General features: G+C 37.9%; 1 protein-coding gene and 1 long non-coding RNA gene across 6 annotated transcripts in view; one reads left to right on the plus strand and one right to left on the minus strand.

Moving 5' to 3' along the window:
• The window catches only part of LOC121030782 (uncharacterized), an 82,051-nt gene extending 69,141 nt beyond the window's left edge, over positions 1 to 12,910 (minus strand). For all 3 annotated transcript variants that reach the window (XR_005790410.1, XR_005790409.1, XR_005790412.1), the window contains exon 1: positions 12,757 to 12,910. This is a non-coding gene — a long non-coding RNA (uncharacterized LOC121030782). The remainder of the gene's footprint in view (positions 1 to 12,756) is intronic.
• The window catches only part of PPP1R1C (protein phosphatase 1 regulatory inhibitor subunit 1C), a 135,560-nt gene that overhangs the window by 48,188 nt on the left and 62,910 nt on the right, over positions 1 to 24,462 (plus strand). For 2 of the 3 annotated variants that reach the window (XM_040475562.1, XM_040475560.1), the window contains exons 4-5: positions 16,182 to 16,219; positions 18,510 to 18,570. In XM_040475562.1, coding sequence (XP_040331496.1) covers positions 16,182 to 16,219; positions 18,510 to 18,570 — 99 coding nt within the window. Of the gene's footprint in view, positions 1 to 16,181; positions 16,220 to 18,509; positions 18,582 to 24,462 lie in introns of all 3 variants that reach the window. The other variant, XM_040475563.1, reaches the window with a different exon arrangement.

Raw genomic sequence — 24,462 nt, forward strand, 5'->3', positions numbered from 1 at the left:
GCCGCCCTTCCTACCCTCTTCCGTGGGCCTCTCGTCTGCGCTTGGCTCCGGCGACTCCGTTCTGCTAATCCTCTGGTGGTTTTCTGGGTTATTTAGGCAGGTGTATGTGGAATCTAAATGATCAGCAGGACGCGCGGTGAGCCAAGCGTCCTCCTACGCCGCCATCTTCCCTCTCTCTCTGACATTTTTATTAATGACTCTAAGTGAAGTCTTCCTAAAGCCCCAAAGCTGGAAAGACTTATGTAGATATCGGACGGTAGAATCTAAGACAAAGGTTGAAAACCTTCCAGATTAAATACATCAGGGAAGAATATAAGATCCTTTGTTTAACTACTGAAAGTGAAAGAAAGAAAGAAAGAAAGAAAGAAAGAAAGAAAGAAAGAAAGAAGAAAGAAAGGTTTATGTGAATCAAATCCATAGACTTAGACAAAATAGGCTATGTGACCCTATTGTATATGGCAACTGATGTAGTATTTTGCAACATTAAGAGAACTATGATGTACCTCATTTGGGATATAGTGTTCAGTTCTGAAAATCAGCTTAAAGAGGGTCATCAACTGACAAAGAGTAATGTGGATGTGGGCTGAACCTCCAGGAGGGTAGATTTTAGCTCAGAACAGAAAACAATATTCTAATGGTTAAATTTTATAACAGATTGCATAAAAATTCCTCAATTCACTCCCTTTTACTAAAACTGTTTAAGCTGATATTGAAAGACAGTCTGTTAGGATTCACAGAAAAGATTCTTGCTTTGAGTAGGATTTTATTTTCCCAGGTTTATCAAAGTATAAATGACATATGGCATTGTGGAAGTTTAAGGTATAGAATGTAATGATTTGATTCATGTACATACTGCAGAATGATCAATAATTACCTTTTGTGTGTGCTTGTGCGTGTGATGAGAATATTGAATATGTGCTATCCTAGAAATTTTCAAGTATATAATACAGTATTATTAACTATAATTACTAGGCTGGACATTAGATCCCCGGAACTCATTCATGTTACAATTGGAAGTTTGTACCATTTGATTAACATCTCCTTATTTCCTCCACCCCTAGCCCCTAATAACCACCATTCTACTCTGTGTCTATAAATTGAGGGTTTTTTTTTTTTTTAGATTCTACATATATGCGTAATCAAACAGTATTTGTTTTTCTCCATATGTCTTACTTCCCTTAAACATAACACCCTAAAAGTCCATCAGTGTTGTCACAAAAGGCAGAACTTGTTTTTTGTTTTTTTTTTTTTGGCTGAATAATATTTTAATGCATGTGTGTATAAAATCACATTTTTAATCCAATCATCCATCCACAGATACTTAGGTTGCTTCCAGGTCACACCTATTATGAATAATGCTACAATAAACATGGGGGTATAGATACCTCTTTGAGATTGTTGGTTTCATTTCTTTCAGATATATACCGAGCATTGGGATTGCTGGATCATATAATTTTTTGATAAATTTTTTTGATCATATAATGTTTTTATAATTTTTGACAAAGTACAACACAGTGTTCTATAGTGACTGCTCTCAATTTATAATCCCACCAACAGTGCAAAAGGGTCCCCTTTTCTTTACGCCCTCACCAGCACTGGTTCCTTCTTGTCTTTTTGATAACCATTTTAACAGGTGTGAGGTGATATCTCATTGTAGTTTTGTAGTTTTGATTTGTACTTCCTTCCTTTAAAACTATGTATGCAACTCCAAACATTGAGCCACCAGAGAAATCAAAGAAGGAACTGACTAGGAAAGGATGATGGCCAATTATTGGGAGAGCAAAAGAACACACAAATCAGCATTTTAAAAATTCAGTATTTATAGAGTTATGTTTAGATGAGTGAAAAATGCATTTGGTCAACCACTTCATATTCAAATTCAAGTGTGTGGAAGTAAATTTGATCCATCTGTCCCTGAATTATTTTCTTAAACCACCAACATTTTGTTTTATAAGAACTGATTTCCAACAAGTCTTATGATATCCCCAACCTCCTGCCAAACCTGCTCAGAGTCTGAAATATAGTTATTGTACTGAACTTTCTCAAATATGCTGTTTTTTTAAATTAAAACTAAAAACAGGCAAAAGAGTATTTGATTTGCCTGTTTCAATGCCACTCATACTGAAATCAAACATAAAATATGCACAAAAAGAAAAGGATCTACATAGTATCTATTTTTATTATATATATTCCAGATATAGTACAATACAAATTATCTAGACAGCAAGCTTTGTGTAAGCAGTTTACACATATGAGTTTAAAAGTGGAATGGGTGACCCAGGACAAATTCAGGTCCACTCTGAAGAATGACTTAAATCATGTACATTGCCAATGGAGTTTACCCATCTACCCTTTGGCTGCTCCTTTGTCTTATAGGGATGTCTTCCCCAGCCTACCTCTTCCCTTTGTTTTTAGGGCTGTCATGTAGGCCCTCTGCTTCTCTAATTCTCCACCCTCTCTCTCACTGTCATCCTTTCCCATGGCATCACTGACCACCTACATGCTGATGACTCCCAGATCTGTATCTTCGCTCTGCTTTCACTTCCAAGAGATGATTTCTGAATTCTTCCCACTTGAAACATTAATAAGTACCTCAAAATCAACATTCCATAAGTACTCCAATTACGATCCAGAAATTGATATAATATTTGACTTCCTTCTCCTCTTTTGTCACTTCCCTCCCACATCCAGTCAGTCACAAAGTCCAGTCCATTCTTTCTCTTAAACATCTCTCTAACCTTGTTCAAATCATCATATTCTATCATGGGAATTACTGAAATACCGTCCTAGTTGAATTAGCTATATATCCAAGATGGACCCCTGCAATCCATTCTCCACACAATTGTCAGAATAATCTTTCTACAAGAGAAATCTGATCATGCCTTCACCTGGTTAAAACCCATCAGTGGTTTCTCATCACTTTAGAAAGAAGACCAAACTTCTTAATATCATTACAAAGCTCCAAATTATCGAGCTCCTTCTTAAGTTTTCACTCTGTTCTCTCTGAACCTACTCCTATCATTCGACAGTCCAAATATTTGAGTTTTGTTCAATATCTAAGAAACTGTCATGCTCTTTCACACCTCGGGATAGCCCCACAAATAGCCTCTTCTGATTAAAATCTCTTCTCCTCCCCAGTCCCCTCATCTAACTTCCTTGTCCCATCAACTTTCCCTATCCCACCTACCTTTGCTGTCACATCAGCTTGGATGTCCTTTCCTCTGAGAAGTCTCTGTGGCTCTGCCAAAACTAAGCTTGATGTCCTTGACATATGCTTGTACCACACCTTGTGCTTCCTCCATCACAGTCTTTATTTATAACACTGTACTGTGGTTGTTTCAGGCTGAACCCCAGTTCCTAGCAGGATGCCCTAAATGTATTATACATGCAATAAATTATTATTAAAATATTGGATGCATTTTATATCCCTGGTGACAGCCTTCTAAAAAACACAATCTATCATATAACCGATAAATTGCATTTATGTGTTTTCATTTAATTTTCTTCTTATATCACCATTCATAGGAAAAAATGTTTTAAGACTTAAAAATGTTTAAAATATAAAGCTATTTTTCCCTCCTGATACACACACATAGAGACACACACATAATTTTTCTGTTTTCCTATCTGAACTTGGTGATAAACATGTTGAAGTAGTATCTAATTATAATACTTTTTCCTCTAATAGTTCTTCCATGTATCTACTATAAATAGTCATTGCTTTCTATACTGTAAAATCCTCAAGTAAATTATATCTGAGATAATTTTTTTTTTTTTTTTTTTTTTGAGAAACAGCATGAAGGTTAAGGTTTCCAGGACAGGAAAAATACCAAGAGTTGAAAAGACAACATGACTACACAGATATTTAATTCCTTCAATCTTTAAAACTGAGTGAATGAGGGACACCTGGGTGGCTCAGCCGGTTAAGTGTTTGACCTAGGCTCTGGTCATGATCTCATAGTTTGTGGGTTCGAGCCCTGCATGGGGCTCTGTGCTGATAGCTCAGAGCCTGGAGCCTGCTTCAGATTCTGTGTCTCCCTCTCTCTCTGCCCTTTCCCTACTCATGCTCTGTCTCTGTCTCTCAAAATGAATTAAATAAATAAACAAATAAATAGGGTTTTAAAAAATTAAAAAATAAAAATAAAACTGAGTGAATGAAATATCTTTTTTTGTGAGAAATATTACCTAGAATGTGAAATAATGTTTATAGATGATCTACTGATGAAAGCTAACTTCTGTACTTTGCAAGACTTTCAAGACTTTTTCTACAAAAAGTTATGTAAAGTAGAGAAGAATTATAGTTCCACTGACCTTTCCTTCCATAACTAACAGAAGCGTATTTACCATCAGTGACAGGAATGCCTTCAGTTGATTAAGCCATGAAAATATTATCATGTTGTTTATAGGTACTCACATGTATTCAATGTGTTGAGCGACACCTTGTAATTTTTAGGAATTTATCTTCCATTTAAACTAAAAAAGGGATGTTTGCCTCTTGTTATAGAAAATTCTCATTAAAAGGAGATGGTGCTTCATTTTAAGTCATTTTACAATGGTCTACTCATAACAGAATTACTCAGATAAAATTATTTTGAAATTCACAGTGGTGTGTCTACACAGTTGAAACACAGAGGAATTTGGAAAAAAATTAAATTTTTTTTCAACAGAGAATATCAAATAGCATGATTAAGAAGTAAGAATCTGACTTAAACAAGAAATCCTGTAGTTTAGCAGTTTGATGAAGGTAGAGAGGCTCCAAAATTGTCAAATATCCACTTATATTTGGCTTCATAAGAATACACGGAAACCTAATTTTAAGTTTAGCTTTGCCTGCCAGTTTTTATGCATGAACTGTAGCCCCAACTTGACCTTTGAAAATTAGGAGCTAATAATTCAAATTAGAAATAATTTCAACTTGAATAATCATGTCAAGTAATTAAATTTATAAGATATAAAGAAATATTTTTGAAGTTTACTTTATATTCCATTATCTTTTTTACGAACTGAAACTATTATATTTTCTCTAATGATTGATGTAAGTTGCAAAGCAAATTTAGTAAGTCTTGTCAATTTTGACAGCCAGTGTGAAAAAAGAGGAAATGTTCTATGGAGTACAAAGAGTACTAAATATTCCAAATATTGGTAAACAGCCAATTCTTTCCCAACTCCAATGCCACTCAGATCCATCTCTAAAGTTCTCAAAATTTCTTCAAAATTTTCTATCATTACCATTCAAATGATTAACCTCTGAATATTGTTCTCATGTTCACCTCAATTATTTCTTCTGCTCTTATTTATAAGGTGCCTAGTTATGGGACTTCATTTGGGGACTCTGCTAAGAATATCTTTGTGACATTTTCTGTGATAGAATAATGAAATTTTAGTGTTTTAAATTGGTTAAAACCTATTCAAATCCTAACTAGATTTAATTTTATTAGGTCAAAATGACATAGAGCACATTGTGGGGAAGATAAGTGTTCATTAAATAATTACTTGATTGGTTGTCATTACCTGAAACATCTGATAATTATTTTTAAGTAAATGTACAAAATTGATGTAAAAATAAAATGTATAATTTATCATCAGTTCTCTAGGTAATTCTAAGAAAAGGAGATGGAATTTTTCCCCCAAAGTTTATTTAATTATTTTGAGAGAGAATGCATGTGAGCACACAGGGCAGGGGCAGAGAGAGAACCCCAAGCCGACTCAGCCTTGTCAGGACACAGCCCTATGCAGGGCTTGATCTCATGAACCTAACCATGAGTTCAGGACCTGAACCAAGATAAAGAGTCGGACACTTAACCAACTTAGCCACCTAGGCACCCCAAAGGATACGGAATTTTAAAAAATTAGAGCTACTAAAACAAGTGTGGGTGATTAAACTGATGTCATTCCCTACCCTCTCCTGAAAAAAATTTTAAAAAACATGCATTGAAGGAGTAAATTTATTTTCCTGGAGCAAATGTGAGAAATCCAAACTCCAGATAGGCAGAACAACTTTACCTATGATGATCTTTACCTTTGATTGAGAATCACCACTGATGGGATGACGCAACAGTTCTTTGGCCCTCATGTAAGCTGATTCTGTGGTAGGATAAAATATGTTTTATAAGAGAAACCAAGTTTACAAAAATCAAGAATACTAATGAAAAGCAGACTTTTGAGGTTTTAAATGATCTGATTTTTCTGTTCTTTTTTTAGTGTGTTTGGAAGTGGCAGCAGAAATGATGAAATATAAGCATAAAAGCAGTTTGGAAGATTTCTAACCTCTCTCATAAGACAATTGCTGGTTGAGAGTTCTTAATAAACCAACATGATCCATTTTGTTTTCCTTGTCATCTCCTTCACTATTTCCACATAGAATATATATCTGATTCTCACTGACTGCCACAAAAATGAACCATTTTGTAGGGGGCTCTGAGAGATAAAAACCTATTTGGTAATGAGGTTATATCCCAACTTCTATCAGTTAAAAGTAGAAAGCTATAAATAATACCGAAAGAACAATACAGCTGTGTGAATCTTGGCACAACAGGATGAAACTATTTCTACTGTTTGCTTCTTTTCCCCATGTCTCCTTTCCAGCGCATATAAATTCATTGCTCTGGTGGTTTTAATTTGGGCCCCAGTTTTGGCTAAATCTAAGAACTCAAAGAAAAACACAGCTGAAACCACTGCCTAGTGGCTTAACTCACAGCCTCAAATGATAGGCCTCCAACAGAGCCCAGCAGGCTTTCTGCAAAAAGGCCCCTGACTAGAGCTCATTTTGAAAAGTGGAGAGTTTGATAACAAGTCAGAAAGAGGTTTCACCATAGCTGTCTTAGGAGATTCTGCATTGCCCTACTAAAAAGAAACAGTGAGTGTTCTATGTAAGAAACACATGATAGATTTCTCTGGCACTTTTAACTGACTATGCTGGAATGCTAAAACCACAAGGTAATGACAAATTTACATGCCCAATGAAGAGCTGAGCTATGCACAGCAATTTCTTTCATTTGCATTTGATTTATCTTATTCAGTTCTGAAGGCTCACGGGTCAGTGACTGTTCTCGAACTAGTAGACCTAAAGCCATCTATACAATTTTTGTGTTTAACTCTGCCCTTCTCTGTATTACACAGCCATAGATGATCTTGTCAATAGTTGTGATCCAAGGGTTTCTGAGAAGATGTTCAACCTTCAAATATGTTAGATACCAAAATACAGAATCTGCAGAAAGGTAATCATTTAGATTTCACTGCTGTTTTCAGAGATCTGATGGTAAATTCCTTCTGAGACTGTCAAAGATGGCACCAATGCCCGTGTGATTTAGTCTCCACGGCACCTCAGAAAGAAGACTATGAATTGCTTTTCTCTGCTGCTACTCCTCTATGGGAGAGAATTAATTCTTTTTTCACAAATTAGTGCTAGGAAAAATGAAAAGGAAACACTGACTGAAAATACACTAGGGATCTAGCATAGTATCTGCCAAGGCAGATAACTCCATTTATTAGACAAAAAGTGGAACATAGAACAGAAAGATATGCTGGGCAAGTCTTCAGTTTTGTTACTCCACATAATCACCAAAATCTCTGGATTCTGTTCCCCCACAGTAGTCCTCTGCCAGGGGCCAAATCGGACTTGGTGGCCTGGCCTGTCACTCTGCAATGTCTCTGGTCTCTGTAGTTTGCTCTGCAGATCTTCATGCATTCTTTACTTTATCTTGCTTTTCTAGTTGTGATAAGTGGTATCACTGGTCTGTGGTGAACTGATACATACCACTCCAAGCAGAACCTCAAAATTTCATACTAAAGCATGTTTTATTATTCTGTTTACTTTCTTAGCTCTGTGACTATCCCATCTAATTTCAACTCAGTCTTTTAGTAATCTTTCTCTAATAGTCCAGACTCTCAGTGGCTGTGTCCCTAATCTTAATGCTTAGTTTCATGAAAGCTGATCTTTACCACCCACTTATATGACCCTGCCAGCTTGTACTATAGCTTGAAATCCCAATTCTGGTCTTTAGGACTGAATTGCCTCTCAGAATTCGAATCTATCTGCTGACATTGTTCCAGTTCAGTATTTTGGGTACAAAAATGATGCCTCTACTACCTACTCAACACTGCAATCTTCTGCTTGTCCACGTGTTAACTCTTAACGGTACCTCCAGACCACCTGTTCGGATACCACCCTCACCAGTTCTCTGATCAGTGTCACACTCTGGTAATACGTCATGCATTGATCCCACAGCCTGGCTTAATTACCTTATTCTTCCAGACCCCTGCCAAAATACTCATCTTGCTTCACTTAGTTATATCTGTCTTCCCGTCATCCATAAACCAGCACTTGTATTTTTACAATAAAGTGGAGTGCAAAACAACTGCAAAGCTGAGAGGAAACTTCAAAAGAAAAACATTTTAACGTAGAAGGCTTTTTACACATCATTTATCAATTTGGGTGTGCTTTGCATACATTTCCTTAGAGTGTGAGTCCCAGAACACATTTGACCACAATTTCAACCAGATTGTATTATAGCAGTCAAACATTCTCTCTTGACTAACTTTACAAAGGAGAGAATCAAAAACATTCTCTCTGAATGTTCAGAGAAGCTTCCCATAGAGAAGGAAGTACTTTCTGGTTTTAAACAAAAACAAAATGGCAGCTAAGCCTTTTATAATCCAGCAACACACACAGACTGGATGCGAAAATAACCTATCCTTATCTACTTTGAATTTTACTAAGGAATTTGATGGCAAAAGATGGGCATTCACTTCAAACACTAGCTTAACAGGATAGAAAAAGAAATGTGAGAAAGAATATGTGCATGAATGAGATTTATTCTGCAATTTTATTAATATTTTCTGTGCCCAGTTTATTATTAGTGTTCCTGAAAAAGAGGAAGAATAATTTAGATGCTGGCTAGTGTGTAAAATCTGTGCAATTGTAGCGTTTACTCTCTTGGTAGATTAGTAGAAGAAGGGAAAAATCAATTTCTAGTAATATTTAGTATGGCAGCTGGAATACTGTGGTTTAATGAGGGACGTTTCAGAGTTCTAGAGCACAAAGTGGTAATGTTCATAAGAGCCAGTCCTCGTTTTTCTTGGTAACTAAATATCATTACCACATGGGTTATAGTATTTCCATTGGTGGACATTTTTAAAAAGTAAAAATCAGTCAAGAAATTACTACTTTGTCATCACGTCTTGTAAACTTACATGACCTCTATTTTTCAATTCAAACTTTGCTAAACGCATATGCGATTCTTATAGATCTATTAGACGAGTCTCACTGCCTCAGAAGACACATAGAAAATATTTTTTAATCAAAAACTTGACTAGCATATAGGAGTGAATGTTGACAGCCAAAAAATAACCTCTCCATATCTATCTCCACTCTTTGAATATATTTAAACCATCAATTTTTGGATTTAAAGATGTATATGAAATATTTCAGGTTTAGTGAAGACAGATGGTTAATATTTTATAAAAATTTTTAAAAATGTGATAATATAATGATTCATAGTATATACTTTTTCTACATTTTTGAAAATATGATAAAGCACTAATTGTAGATTAAGGTTTTTTAATGATAAATTTAGTAAAGTATTAAATGACACTGAAACAAAAATTTTAGCAAAATAAATAAAAAAGGTAATTCAGGAAATTAGTCTGATCTCTTCCAGGATTTATTTTAAGGGATGGTTTTGAATAATTATAGTTTAAATATAAAGGTGTCAATGACCTCTGCTCCTACAATTGCTGCCTTTAGAAGGATCTGTCTGCAGAGGCACTGTCTTAGATTGCTTAATATGGAAGAGATGCAAGATTTTTTCAGTTATTAATGAAAAAATTATGGAAAGTGCTGTAAGTTAATGGATTGAACACTTAATTCCACATACAACAAAACATTCAATTGATAGGAAATTAAAACCTTGAATCAATCTTCATCCAGGTTTTTGTCATAAAAAATTTTTCTAGATTTTAGAATCCTTTTCACTTGACTTTGTAACCATCTCCCTAAGTAGATAAATATATACTAGTTAGAACATCAAGTGACAATCTCAAGTATACCTATAAAAAGGCAATCCAGTAGAAACTCAATGTGGATGGCAAACAGACTTTTAAAAGAGGCCATTCCAATGTTCATTCCTGAACTTTCCTTTGGTAGAGACAATAGGGATGGGAGAATCTGATTTTTCTTAACCTATAATTCCAACAAAGTCACAGGCAACTAACAGATTAAAGCATGGTTTTTATGGCAATTGGCTACAGAGAAGAGAAACTATGGAAACTGAATTTATTACACTGCAGTTAAATGATGGAGTGGACACATTAATCATGTGAGTGTCACAAAACAATTCAAAATTGTTATTTGTAATAAGGTTTTGCATATGCTTTAGGTGGCCACAGTTCTGACTCCATGCTAAATTGGACAGATAAAATAAGAATCCGTGAAAACAAACCTATAGTCTTTGTCATTGAAAGAAAAGGATATTGGGAAATTTCAATTTCCTTCCTCCTGTTTGACCAGTTATATTTGGCTGTTACCTTGTCTGCTAAGTTATGTTTAGACAATGCCAAAGGAATGCCGTGATAAATAAAACAATCTATAATTTAGCTGGTGTGTGTGTGTGTGTGTGTGTGTGTGCGCGCGCGCGTGTGTATGAGACTTGTCATCATACATAATAATGGTGGTTTTGTCAAATTCAATCCTCTTATAATGAATTCTACTGTACTGGATGATGATTAGCCACACTAGTTTCTCCTATAACACTCTCCCACATCAATAACACAAATGTGAGATCATTGCAACAACACAGAAGAATGTTGTTTTGCTGTTTCAACCTGCAATTTTGTAAACTGAGGAAAGGAAATTATTTACTGCTTTTTAGGATTAGTTATTCCTGATTTGGTCTTTTGGTGTGAAATTACCTAAAATCACAAAATATGCAGGTTTTTTTAATTGTGTTCTAATATTTTCAGTAAAAGAAAATGATTATATGATCATATAACAAACATGTATGATTATAATTTGTTGTCAAGTGGCTAAAATAGACTAAATTCCTGTCTATTTTACTTATTCCTGTCAGCTAACTAAAATAAGTCCCAAATGAGTGAAGTGGGAAAAAAAACATGTTTAAATTCTAAAAAAAATGTAATTTATGCTACCTTTTTTGATACTCCCCAAAAATTCAGAGTAGAGAAGAAACAGAAGCTATTTTGGAATCATGAAAAACAGACTCATAATATAAAACAAAATTGTATATTTTTCAAAAGTACTTTTAACTGGCTAACTTAATCAGTTCGAGACTGATATTAATAAGAAAAACCAACAAGAAAAAAACCTTTTTCATTGAATTATGAAATGGTGAAGTCTATACAGTTGTCTTGAAAAGACATTATTTTAGTGTGTGTTATATTCAGACAGTAAGAAGGCACAAGGCTGAACGACTGGACACCATTTTGTTCTCAAAAAAATAGGTTCTGAGTCCTGGGATAAATTTTGAAAACTCCTAAGGAATAAATAAAATCTTAAGAAACACAAGTGACATTTAACCAACCAATGGATCACAGTACATGCATTGTTAAAGTGGATCATATTTCATATTTACTTAAAAGATGATAGCAAAAGATTTTGCTTTGATATAACTGCTCAATTCAGTGTATTCACAGTTACCTGATAATGACCCAGATACTTCCAGGAATATCAAACAATTGTGATTGCTGTCCTTAGCCAATAGTTCCTGTCTGCTCACCCCTACACATGGGAGGGCAAATTTATTAGGTTCCATAATTCCATAACTTCTAAAAGTCTAGTAATCAAAATATAAGATTAGAATAAATAATAGTTCCATATACTATTCATTCTAGCTGCTTGTCTTTTGTTTTGTTTTGTTTTGTTTTGTTTTGTTTTTGCTGCTTGTCTATTTTGGTCTCTTACTACATGAAATACTGACTGTATGCATTGTGGACTTCTATAGAAATTGTACTACCTATATACGTGTTTCTATATATCCACACAATACGTACACATAGATTTTCATTGTATGTATGTAATGTATGTTCACTAGAAAAAGAAACAGTACAGGTAGAGTGTTATTCAATCACCGAGAGATAACTACAGTTAACATATTGAATATATCCTTTTATGAATATACATGCACTTCTCTATCATCTCTCTCTGGATTATCTATACTTTATGAAATAAAAATACCATTCCTTTGGTTTTGAAATCCTTTTAGTACATCTTTTCATGTCAATTGATGCAGATCTGTATCGCTGACTTGAGACAGTTATTCCTTGATGAACACCTCGTTCAGTGTTTGGACCATGGGCTTCAGCCTCTCAGCCTTGGCGCTCACCTGAGGGTCAGGAAAGGGTAACCCGGACAGTAGGTCAAGGCAGCGAGACCAGGGATGGCGGCTAAGGTGGTGGCGGCAGAGCAGCTTCGGCACCGGCACCGCGCGAGGCTGGGTCCCGACCCGGCCCCACCCCACAGGCAGTTCGGCGGTGGCGGTGCTTTTCCCCATCCCGGCTCTCTCCTCCCTTATCCGGACTGCCCACGCCCATTTTGGCTACAGTGGATGGGCAAGAAAAGTTTGAAATTGAAGTCACCACGCTGGATAACACGCTTCGTGGGCATCCCCAAACAAGTTTGGAGAATTTTGTTCGGTAGGAATTCTTATTAATTCAGAATCGAGATATGAGACAAATACCTTATTGGAAAAGTCGGCACTTTCGCCAACCAATGCATTTGAGCACAAGTGAAATTCTGCTTACCTCCAAAAGCACAGGTCTCTTCCGGGTGGCGGCCAGGCGCCGAGAGCACCGCGTGCGGATGGTAAAGGTCCGCACGCGGTGGGCGTGTCCGGCGAGGTCCCGCACGCAGGCTCACAGAGGAAGGCACAGAGTCGGCGCGAACGCCTGAACCTCGAACCGCTTCTCCCGGAGGTGACCCCTGGGGCTGCTTACCCGGAAAACACAGTTGGTCTCCACTGCCTCAGCGCCACAAAAATACAGCAAAGATCTGTGGAGAGGGATTTAATTCCCGCCTGAGAAACGACTACACGCCCCACCTCGTGGTGCTGGCTGGGGTGGGTTGGAGCATGAGCACCTGGTGGAATGTGCCAGAAAGTGCCTCCCGGGAACCCGAGCCGCCTGGGCATGTGAGAAGGCTGAGGACGAGGACAGATCGGTATTGCAGTGCACGGCGGGAGGCTGCCAGGCTGGAAGACGACAGGTCCAGCGTCAGCCCGTGCCCTGCCCTGTTTCCGGAGGCCATGCTCTGTCAGGACAGGACTGAAGAGCTGTTCCTTCTTGGAGGAAGATTCCATCCCCTGCGCGTGCTGAACTGGTTGGCAGGCGGCGGGGCAAGGGCATGTTTGCCAGTCTGTCCCTCAGCGAGCTCAACAGGCACCACTGGATGTCCGGCACAGCCTCCCACCCCCACAGCCAAGGCGAAGCGGACCTCTTGTGAGTCCACACCTGCACCCACCCTGGCCAGGTTCGAGGAAGCCTGGAAATCTTCATCAAGAAATTCATTTTAATGGCCGGGACTGTGGGTGTGGTGGAGCTGCGGGGAACGAAGACGTAGCCGATGTCCATGCGCATGCTGAACCTGGAGTCCAGGCCTGTGATCTAACAGGATGTAGGGAAGCAGGTGCTGACTACCCGTTCCAGAAAGCTGCCCTGCGAGCCGTGCACACTCATCTCCAAGGGGAAGCCAAAAGACATCTGGAGAGTTGCTTCTAAAATGCTCCACAACAGGTCACGATCTCACAGTTAGTGGGGTGGATCCCGCGTGGGGCTCTGCCCCGACAGCGCCCTCTCTCTGCTGCTACCCCACCCCTATCCCTTCTCTCTCTCTCTCTCTCTCTCTCTCTCAAAATACATAAATATTTAAAATGCTCCGCTGGAAGCCTACATTTGACTGAGCAGCCAACTCTTAAGCCCTCTGCCTGCTTTGTGGAGCCCCGGTGGGGGATGGGAGGGGGAAGGGGCGGGACTGAGCAGGATGTCTGGGCTCTTCCGGTCGAGGCCCTCTGAGATCCCACCCAGGCCAGGAGCTGTGGACAGAGCCGTGTTCACGCACGTTTCTTTGGGTGTGAATTTAAGGCCAAATTTCATACACGGTGCCAAGGGTGGGACATTTCTCTTACAGTTGAACACATTTAATGCCACCGAACACAGCTCGGTTTCCTTCAGAATTGGATACGCCACTCAGTGGAATAAAGGTTTACCTTCACCATTGCAGCTAGAAGTGGGATGAAGTGCAGGAAGGCTAAACACAGCCTGCTGTAGGAAAACCAGGTCAATGTTCTTACCTCTGCCGGGTGTTCCCTGAGATTAGCAGTCACCGGTGGGTTAGCACCAGACTGTCCCTTCACAGAGGCCAGAGGGCCTGTCAGCCCTGCCCAGCCTCCAGTGGTCCCAGGGCTAGACAAGGACACGTACTCTGCTTCGCTGAGCCTTTTTCTCAGCACAGTGTTTTCCTTCACCCTCAGTTAAGCACTGTTTTGTTCCAGGCCGAACTGTCAATGTTCCTAAGACAGAGAAGGCTCAAAGTGGGTGAGACACACCTTTGTCCCTGAGAGTCGCCCAGTTGGACCCAATATTGTGAAGCCTCTTGCCTTTTGTTTTTAATTTTAATTTTAATTTATTTATTAAAAAAATTTTAATGTTTTATTTATTTTTGACAGAGGGAGAGACAGAGCATGAATGGAAGGTGGGAGGCAAAGAGATAGGGAGACATGGAATTTGAAGCAGGCTCCAGGCCCTGAACTTCAGCACAGAGCCTGATGCGGGGTTTGAACTCACGAGCTGTGAGATCATGACCTGAGCCCCAGTCAACAGCTTAACCTACTGAGCCACCCAGGCGCCCCAACTTTGTTTTTTCGAGAGATAGAGTACAAATGGGGGAGGAACAGAGAAGGGGGAGACAGAGGTTATGTGCTGATAGCAGCCAGCCCTATGTGGGCTTGAACTCATGAACCCTGAGATCATGACCGGAGCCAAAGTGAGTCGCTCAACCTACTAAGCCTCCCAGGTGCCCTGCCTCTTGCCTTTGTAAGATGCCTTCCGATCGCAGATGTGCCAACATGCATGGGGCAGGATTTCTTACAGTTGATGGCTGTGGTAACCAAAGCCTGTGAACATTTTAAAAGGTGGGAAACTAAGGAGCTCTAGGTTCTCCATGTCTAGATGTTTAAGGAGAATCAAAGTCAGATGACTTTGCTAATATAGGATAGCTTTGTGATTCTCAAACTTGAGAACAACCCCTCCACCCCCCCGGGTCCCATGTGGGAACCCACACTGACCACCCCAATAGTTGCAATGCTGTGGTTGTCCCTGGCACATGGTAGTCAGGGGATTGCACAATATCTGGTGGCAGTTTGGTTGGAGAAGAGAGTTTCCTAGTCTTTTTTTTTTTTTTTTTTTTTTTGAATTATTGAGAAACCTAGCCTCTGTAGTACAGATGAGAGATGGAGGAATGTGTTAGGGAAGTCAAATAACCATTAAGAAAAGTCAAGATCCATATAAAGTAGATGAGGGGGTACAAAAGAAACTCAGAAGGTCTTCCTTCTGTTGAAGGGGCAGTATGTGAGCGCCTCTTCCTCCTCTCTCCCCTTCTCATTTTCGTTTTTATACAGACAGCATTTGTACTATTTTCCCTAGCATTGTCATAAGAAATATTTCTGACAAAGCAAATGATTCTTTCCAGGGGCATATAGACAAGAGGGTGCTGCCTGTCTCACAATCAGAGTGATCGGGCGATTGGGAAAGGTGCTTTGTTCAGCTTAGCAGCAAACTTGAGGCAATTTGACAAGCTACAGTTGAGCAGACAGAGGCAGCAAAAATCCATGGAGGAGGTTGTTTATGCCTTAGCACTGTGAGGTTGGTGACACAAACAGTTGGTTCAAGGGCCATTTCCCTGGTTTCCTTTCTGATTTCTGGAAGGTGGGCAATTTGTATTTCAAGAGAGATACATTTTTTTTTTAAACTGCCTTTTTTAAACCTTTGGGAGAAGGTTATCTCAGAAGGAAACCACCTCCTCTGTCCCCCTTTCCCTAAGCCACAGATGTTGTATAAATATAAGGTAATTATTAAATTATTTTTTATCATATTGTTAATGTTATCAAAAAATGTTAATATGCATATTATAAAGAAATCACCTTTCTAATAAATTATATCTACTTCTGTTACAGAAATAGATGACAAGAGGGTGACCAACACACAAGCTGAAGTAAGTTTCCTTATATTTTGTATAAATAGGTGTTCAATTAAAGACATAATTCGCTTGGCTTGATGTTACATCAAATATATCAATATAACTAACGTAAAAACTAGTTTCCTTTTCCTGACCGAAGAAACAGTAAAATGGGGTTGTTAAATCTCTGCCTCTATGCTACATTGGTTCTCAACTTATGAAATGCCAACCCCTGAAAAAACTTGTAAAATAAACCATTGCTTTTAGTGGCAAGATATGGTGTTGTTATTTTCAATTTAGTGACTCGTTTATGACCATCTACAGGCTAGGGCCAGCCAATGTTGGAATCCTGGAGCAAGAAGACAGGGGCCGACACCTCTTAAAGGGTCTTCTGGTGTGTGAAGCCAAGAGCACACCCTGAGGCCAGAGGTTCACATACACATGTAGGAGTTCAGATGGAAAATAGGAACCAGGGGAGGATAGGAAGCTAATAATATAGAATATATGGAATACAAAAAAGTAAGTAAACTGTACTCAGAAATAGGACAAGGATTGACTGCTGTGCAGACATCCTAGTCAACTCCCATAGCTGCGTTAGGCATATAGCAATACCCAGAGGAAATGTAGAAAGAACAAAATGCCAAATAATATCTAAGACTTTTCTAAATTTTTAAAGAGGTTATAAATGTGAAAATGCTTTGATAACAGAACTCTTACATAAATATAAATCAGTTTTTATTACTTAACAAGTTGTACTACGTGTTACAAAGCAAAATTTTCTGTCGAATTAATTTTCTACTTGATCTTTGAATATATGTATGGAGATAAATATATAAGAAATACCAAAAGTGATTGCTTCTTGAAATCAACTGGATGAGACGAATACAGTAAAGGAACACCAGAACTGTCTATGTTTACACTACATGTTTAACATTAACATAGAGTCCCTCTGTCTGCCTCTGGGCATAATGAACTGGTACTCACATATTCCATTCTGGAGAAATGTGCTTGGACCATTTGCTTGTTGATATGGATTTGGCGATATTTGGTTGGATTTTTCCTTTTTAGTATATTGTTTTTGCATCAGGTAAGTGTCTACATCTTCATGATACTTTTGAGGGCAATTAAGCTTTAGTATGTACAAGGAAAAATACCTCAAGTTCTATTTACTGTTCAATGAAATAGTTTCTAGTTTTTTTCAGACTGTAGGTTATGTTCTTTCTAATACACATGAAAGCCTAGAATAATCCCCAAAAAAGCATCTTGTTACCATTTATACCTGACCTTTTCAAAGCAAAAATAATTGCTCTACACACTAAAACTCATTGATTAAGACCCCTACTTTTGCCACAATGAAATATAAATCAATACACTATTAAAAAGGAATCTTTGACATAATCCAATTAGAAAATAGACTACATATGTAATTTATCATAATAAATAATATAGTCATATGTAGGGATAGTTTAATTTATATATATTCTCATATGTATATATATATATATATATATATATATATATATATATAAATAGTTTGTGGTTTTGACCCTGAAATATGTTTCTGTGTTCCAATTTTTATAATTTTTAATATAAAAATTCTCTCTTCAATAATTCAATCCTGGTCTAGTGTGCATAGGTAAGAGTGTTAAATAGCAGTTTTGTTAGGAAAGAACTTATTTATCTTTTACAAATAGAAGAGAATATTATCTCAACATTGTAATTCCAAGCCAATGGAGATATTAGATTTAACATGTCAATTCCAGAGGTTTATAAATAGGTATTACTTACCAACAACCTTCATTATGTACCTAAAACCACTCAAAAATCCTATGAGCAGGTATAGTTATCCCATGGACATAGCTTTTTGAGTATACTTTGTCCTGGCCCTTATGTTTTTTCTCGCAAACAAAAAGGATTGGTGTCTCTTTTTCTGTTTCTTTTTAAAATAAACAAACATTACTAAGTGAGAAAATAAAAGGAGTAATTTCAAGACTGCAATGGATGAAGAGTTTTATGATAAAATAGCTTCATATACTTTTAAAACTGTGATATCAAACCAATTTGACAATAAATTTCATAATAAAAAATAAAAAATAACAAAAATGAAAAAAAAGTAAAAAATAAATAAATAAATAAATAAATAAATAAATAAATAGATAGATAAATAAAACTGTGATATCAATGAACATGGATATAATTTCTCATTGATTTGCATTGTATTTCATGACAGGGAATCAGAAAGCTCTTTGAAATACGGCAGTGTATTTCCCTCACAGGGTCAATTTTTATTCAAATACGCCTTTTCCTCTTTTCTTTTTGTCCACAGTCACAAAATGCATCCCCTAAGCAGAGGAAGCAGAGCGTGTACACACCACCGGCCATGAAAGGTACTGTTCAGGTACTGTTTCGGGTTGCCGTGAATGTTGAGCTCATGGCTGGTACGCTGTCTGTTCTCAAAGACCATATGCTTGAGTATAAGCTTGATCTGGTCGCAGTTTTACAACTTGGTAATGCTACTTTCAATAAGATACTTTATCCATTTAAAACTTAGTTTCATCAAGAGTAAAACAGGTAACTGAAGAAGGAATAACTAGAGAGGTCTCTGAATTTCAGTCTGGAAATTCACATTTTCCAAAATAATAACAAAGGCTTTTCTTTTACCCTTCCTTATATTTTTTTTGAAGGGATCTTTCTAGAATCCCTAATTACTGTTGCCAGAAAATTGCCATTTTTTTTTCCTAGGCTTATGCAAAGTAGAATAACTTGAATTGGGGGCACAGTTAATGTAAAGTGTTGCCTCATTGCCTTGTGTCAAGAGCAGCTCTGAGAAACCCAATCAAACAGTTATTAGCTGTACATGTAACAGCTGTTCAAATAACAACTAAAAATGCTAGCTCATATCCTGGCATTTTTCCAGATTTCTTCCCCCAAATTGGAACTGCTAAAAGAACATCTAAGGGTATCAGAATTTTGACTGACACCAGTTCCAGGGAAGGCTTCTTTTATTTCTCACACAAAAATGTTCCTGACGTGAGGCAGAGTGCTCAGTCCAGTAGCTCCTGCACCAGGCTGTCACCTGGGCCATTGGCCCAGTGGCTCATCAAGCTCCGTTTCAACTACAGGAGAGGCCAGCTGGGCAGCTTCCTCTGGAGTCTGGAGAGATGTCTAAATTGGGAGTGAAATTTTCCACTCTGTATTCTCTCTAGATTTGAGGCTTTTTCAGGGAAGTGGAATATAAATGGACACATTAATCGCTACTCTCAGTAAACTTCCTTCCTGTGCAGCTATAAAACCCCATGTTTGTTTGTTTGTAAGGCTGCAGTAAATAACACAATCATCAACATTGTAGTTTATTCCAGGGTAATTGTTGAGATTATCCGGCTTCCCTCTCTGATGACAAATATGATCATTTGAAGGTATATTTCCTATTGTAAGTCATCTTGTACTTTTAATACACATCAGTTTTGGCATGAGTGGGCAACAGTAAAAGATATATGTTCACTTGTTTAATGATTTCCTCTGTTCTATTTTAGGTTGGCTTAACTAAATAAAGTAATACTGTTCTCGTGTCCTCAGAGAATAATAGGATTATTTTTAAAGGAAATTCTTAAAATCAAAACCCCAAGGGCTTTCATTATATTTAGCTCTCAAATATCATAAGAATGTGGGATCCTAACATTTAGGGAAGTTAGTCATATTGCACATTTTCACAGGCGACCTTACTACTGTCGATCCCTCCAAGATGGCTATTCAGTGACAGTCATTTTGGTCATGAGTTAAAGCCTTGAGAAAGCACAGTAATTCTTTCAAGAGGATACTAGTGTGTTACTGTAAGCCACCTAGGTCCTCATTTTAACCAGTAAATATCTAGGTAAATCTCCTGCTTCTGATAAAAAAATAAAGAGAGAGAGAGAGAAAGCTAAATCCACATGTTTTATTCAGTCTACCTGTCCCCAAGAGCTAGAAATGAATATTTCAAGACAAAATTAAGCTATGGTAACATATGGTGCATTGTGAGCACATTAAGAAGCTTCAATCATAAGAAAGATGAATTAGCAAAGGAAATGTTATTGAGATGCTAAATACAGTAATACAATTGCTCCGAAATGTGTAATTCTTCAAATTGGAGTGGAACGTGATTATCCATTATTGAATATAAAAAAATGTTTTCTGAGAGAGCAAAGCAGCAACAGATGTGATTAATAGTTCTGAAAAAATTAACTCTGACAAAAAGGCCAACTAGGACTTCATGAAGGACCTAGCAAATAACTGGTTAGTGAAACAAAACAAAATACAACGAAACAAACACAAACTAGCCAGATTCCTTCCTTCTCCCCTTCCTTTACTCAGTTGTGAGGAGTTGCCAGGTACGGAGATCAAAGTAGCAGGAGGGGAGAGAGGCGACATCCTACCTATAGTGTTTTGATTAATGCATGGACAGACTGATCTCCTTTCTCCTAAGTGCATTTAGTTTTTCCTTTTTCGGTAACGGTGGCACTTCTGTCTCCAGCAGGTTTCAGGAAACAAAGACATGTCCAGGTTACCTCTTGTGATGAGGGTTTTATATGAAGGTATGTGGATAAGAAATAGAGCAGAGGAAACCATTTTAAACAGTCATACTGTCAAGACTGATATAGTGATGACTTCCAAATTTATATCTGCAATCCTAACATATCTCCTGAACTTCAGATTGCCAATTCCAACCAACCTCCGATTTTTTTTCCCCTGATTGTTATTAGCCTTCTCAAATTTAGTATGTCCAAAGTGAAACTCTTTGGCGCTTTTCTGGTTTTCCCTATACTAATAAATTATATTCAGCTGTTGAGAACAAAAGCCTTCATGTAATCCTAGACTTCTCTCCCTTACCCAATTGACTGTCTGTTCTTGTTAGCTCTAATTTCAAAGTGCACCTCTTAATCTGAGTACTCCCCACATCTTCCACAGCTGCTATCTTATGCAAGTCACCATTCTTTCTTTCTTTTTTTAATTTTTTATTTATATTTGAGTAGGAGAGAGAGCAAAGCGTGAGTGGGGGAGGGGCAGAGAGAGAGAGATGGAGACAGAATCTGAAGCAGGCTCCAGGCTCTGAGCTGTCAGCACAGAGCCTGACACGGGGCTCGAACCCACAAACCCTGAGCTCATGACCTGAGCCGAAGTCGGACGCTCAACTGACCGAGCCTCCGAGGCGCCCTTGCAGGTCACCATTCTTTCTTGCCTGGACTGTTGGAGTCTTTTTCTTACTGGTCACCCTGATGCTGCTCTTACCTCTCTCCACTATCTAGTGCTCCCCCAGATGCCACAGTAATTCCTCTGACTTACAGATGATATCATACCCTCCTCTTGATCAAAGTCCTCAATGGCTTCCTATCACGTTCAGAATAAAATTGAAAATCCAACCAAGTCCCTAAATGCTCTGCACCAGCCTCTCTCTTTGACCTCATCTCTTTTCACACTGCCCCTTTTCAATGGAGCCCAACCTCATGGGCTTGTTCACTATTTTTAAACATGCCAAACAAATTCCGTTCTAGAACATTTGTCCTTTCTATTTTGTCTGTCTGGAATACTCTTTGCCCAGTGGCCTCACAGATGCCTCAGCTAATGTTACCTCCTTAGAGGCCTTCCTTCCCTGTTACTAACTCCTCCTATATCACTGTCTATGTCTTTACACGCTGCCTTGTTTTTTCCATAACACTTATCATGAAGGAGGTATCTGTGATCAATTTTGTTCATTTGAGTATCTGCAGCACCTAGAACAGTGCCTGACAGACACATTTAGCTGCTTGATAAGTACTAGATGAATAAATGAACTGTAATGAACTAGGAAATCCAGTCACACTGTCATCTGCTGAGAAGAGGATGTCTCTTAAGCCTTGTTCTACTAATTTTCATATGTGTATTCTGCTTATATTTCTCTTTGCTTCTCTCTTTGCCAGATTCTCCCTTAAGTCTTGTATTCCTACTTGTATGTATACTTTTGCTTTACTAGTTTTACTTTTTCCCACTCCTGTCCCCTCTGATCAAAGAGAAACATATAATTTGGTACATTAATTCTCGTCCAGAATGGTGCATCGGTTGGGCTGGCTTCTTAAGAAAGATCATCTCAAGGACCACCAGAACCATTAGGTGGGGCCTGGATCAATAGTTTATGGCCAGGGTGGCAGCACCATATGATATAAATATGGCAATGTAAATAGAAGAGTCTGGATATGGCTCTCTTCCTTCAGAGGTATTTCGTGGTTCATTCAGCACATTTACTCTTAGGATATAATAATAGATTTGGTACTATATCTGGCTGTTTTTCTATTCATAATATCATAGGCATTCAGTGTGTTCAAGGAGCTTAAAGGTTAACTAGTGTAACTACCCAGTGATGATTGAATTTCTTCCACTGCATATAACCTCTGGGTAATACATTGGCTGTGTTGTCTTGAGGATTCTAGTATATTAGGCCTGGAGGTAGAGCCAGATAATCAAAAGTTCCAAGTGATTCTGCTGCAGCAAGTCTAAAGATTGACCAGACTCAAATATCCAATCACCTACTTAACATGTCTCATGGAGATCAAAGAGATAATGAGATCAAAATTAATATGGTCAAGACTGACCTTTGAATTTTTTCAAAACCAGATCAGTTTGACCTGCACTGTTTCCCTTCTCAGCAAGTGGAATATCCATCTGCCTAGCTGCATATTGCTGAGTTCTGAGAGCCTCCAGTGAACCTCTCTCTTTCTTCCACTCTCTTCAATAATAGAACACCAGGTTTCATGGATTTCACCCCATTACTATCTCTTATCTCTCCCACCTTTTGTCTTCTCTTATCTCCAACATCATCACCACATTTCAAATCACAATCATGTCTTTGCCAGGATATATAGGCATACCTCGAAGATACTCTAAACCACCACAATAAGGTGAATAAAATGAATTTTTTAGTTTTCCAGTGAATATAAAAGTTATGTTCACACTATACTGTAGTCTATTAAGTGTGCAATAGCATTATGTCTAAAAAATAACGTATATGCCTTCATTTAAAAATACTTTATTGCTAAAAAATGCTAACCATTGTGTGTTTTCAGCAAGCCATAATGGTTTTGCTGGTGGAGGGTCTTGCTTCCATTGTGATGGCTGCTGACTGATCAGGGTGGTGGTTGCTGAAGGTTGGGGTGACTGTGGCAATTTCTTAAAATCAGACAACAATAAAGTTTGCCACATAAATGGACTTTTCTTTCATAAATGATTTCTCTGTTGTATGTGATGCTGTTTGAAAGCATTTTACCCACAGTAGAACTTCTTTCAAACTTGAAGTCAGTCCTTTCTAAGTCTGCCACAGCTTTATCAACTAAGTTTATGTAGTATTTTAAATCAATGTTGTCATTTCAACAATTTTCACAGTATCTTTACCAGGAGTAGATTTCATCTCAAAAAACCACTTTCTTTGCTCATACATAAGAAGTGATTCCTCATGTGTTCAAGTTTTATCATGAGATTGCAGCAATTCAGTCACATCTTCAGGCTCCACTTCTAATTCTAGTTTTCTAGCTATTTTACCCCATCTGCAGCTACTTCCTGCACTGAAATCTTGAACCCTCAAAGTTTTCCATAAAGGTTGGAATCAACTTCTTCCAAACTCCTGTTCTGTTAATGTTGATATTTTGACCTCTTCCCATGAGTCATGAATGTTCTCAGTGGCTCCTAGAACAATGAATCCTTTCAAGAAAGCTGTGATTTGCTTTACACAGATCTATTGGAGTAATCATTATCTATGTCAGCTATAGTCTTAAGAAACACATTTCTTAATGAATAAGACTCAAAAGTCAAAATTGCCCCTTGACTCATGGGCTACAGAATGGATATTATGTTAGCAGGCATGGAAACAACATCAGTCTCATTGTACATCTCCATCAGAGCACTTGAGTGACCAGGTGTATTGTCAACAAGTAGTAATATTTTAAAAGGAATCTTTTTTTTTTTTTTTGAGCAGTAGGTCCCAACAGTGAGATTTAAAATATTAAGTAAACCATTTTATGAACAATGTGCAGTCATGCATGATTTGTTTTTCCATTTATGGAGTACAAGCAGAGTAGATTTACCATAAATCTTAAGGGCCCTAGGATTGTCTGAACATAAGTGATCATTGGCTTCAACTTAAAGTCACCAGCTACATTAGCGCTAACAAGAGATCAGCCTGTCCTTTGAAGTTTTAAAGCCAGGAATTAACTTTTCCTTTCTATCAATGAAAGTCCTAGATGACATCTTCTTCTGACAGAAGGCTTTGTCATCTA

This window comes from Herpailurus yagouaroundi, unplaced genomic scaffold (genome assembly GCF_014898765.1).
Source record: "Herpailurus yagouaroundi ecotype Mexico unplaced genomic scaffold, PumYag 140, whole genome shotgun sequence".
Lineage (NCBI taxonomy): Eukaryota > Metazoa > Chordata > Mammalia > Carnivora > Felidae > Herpailurus > Herpailurus yagouaroundi.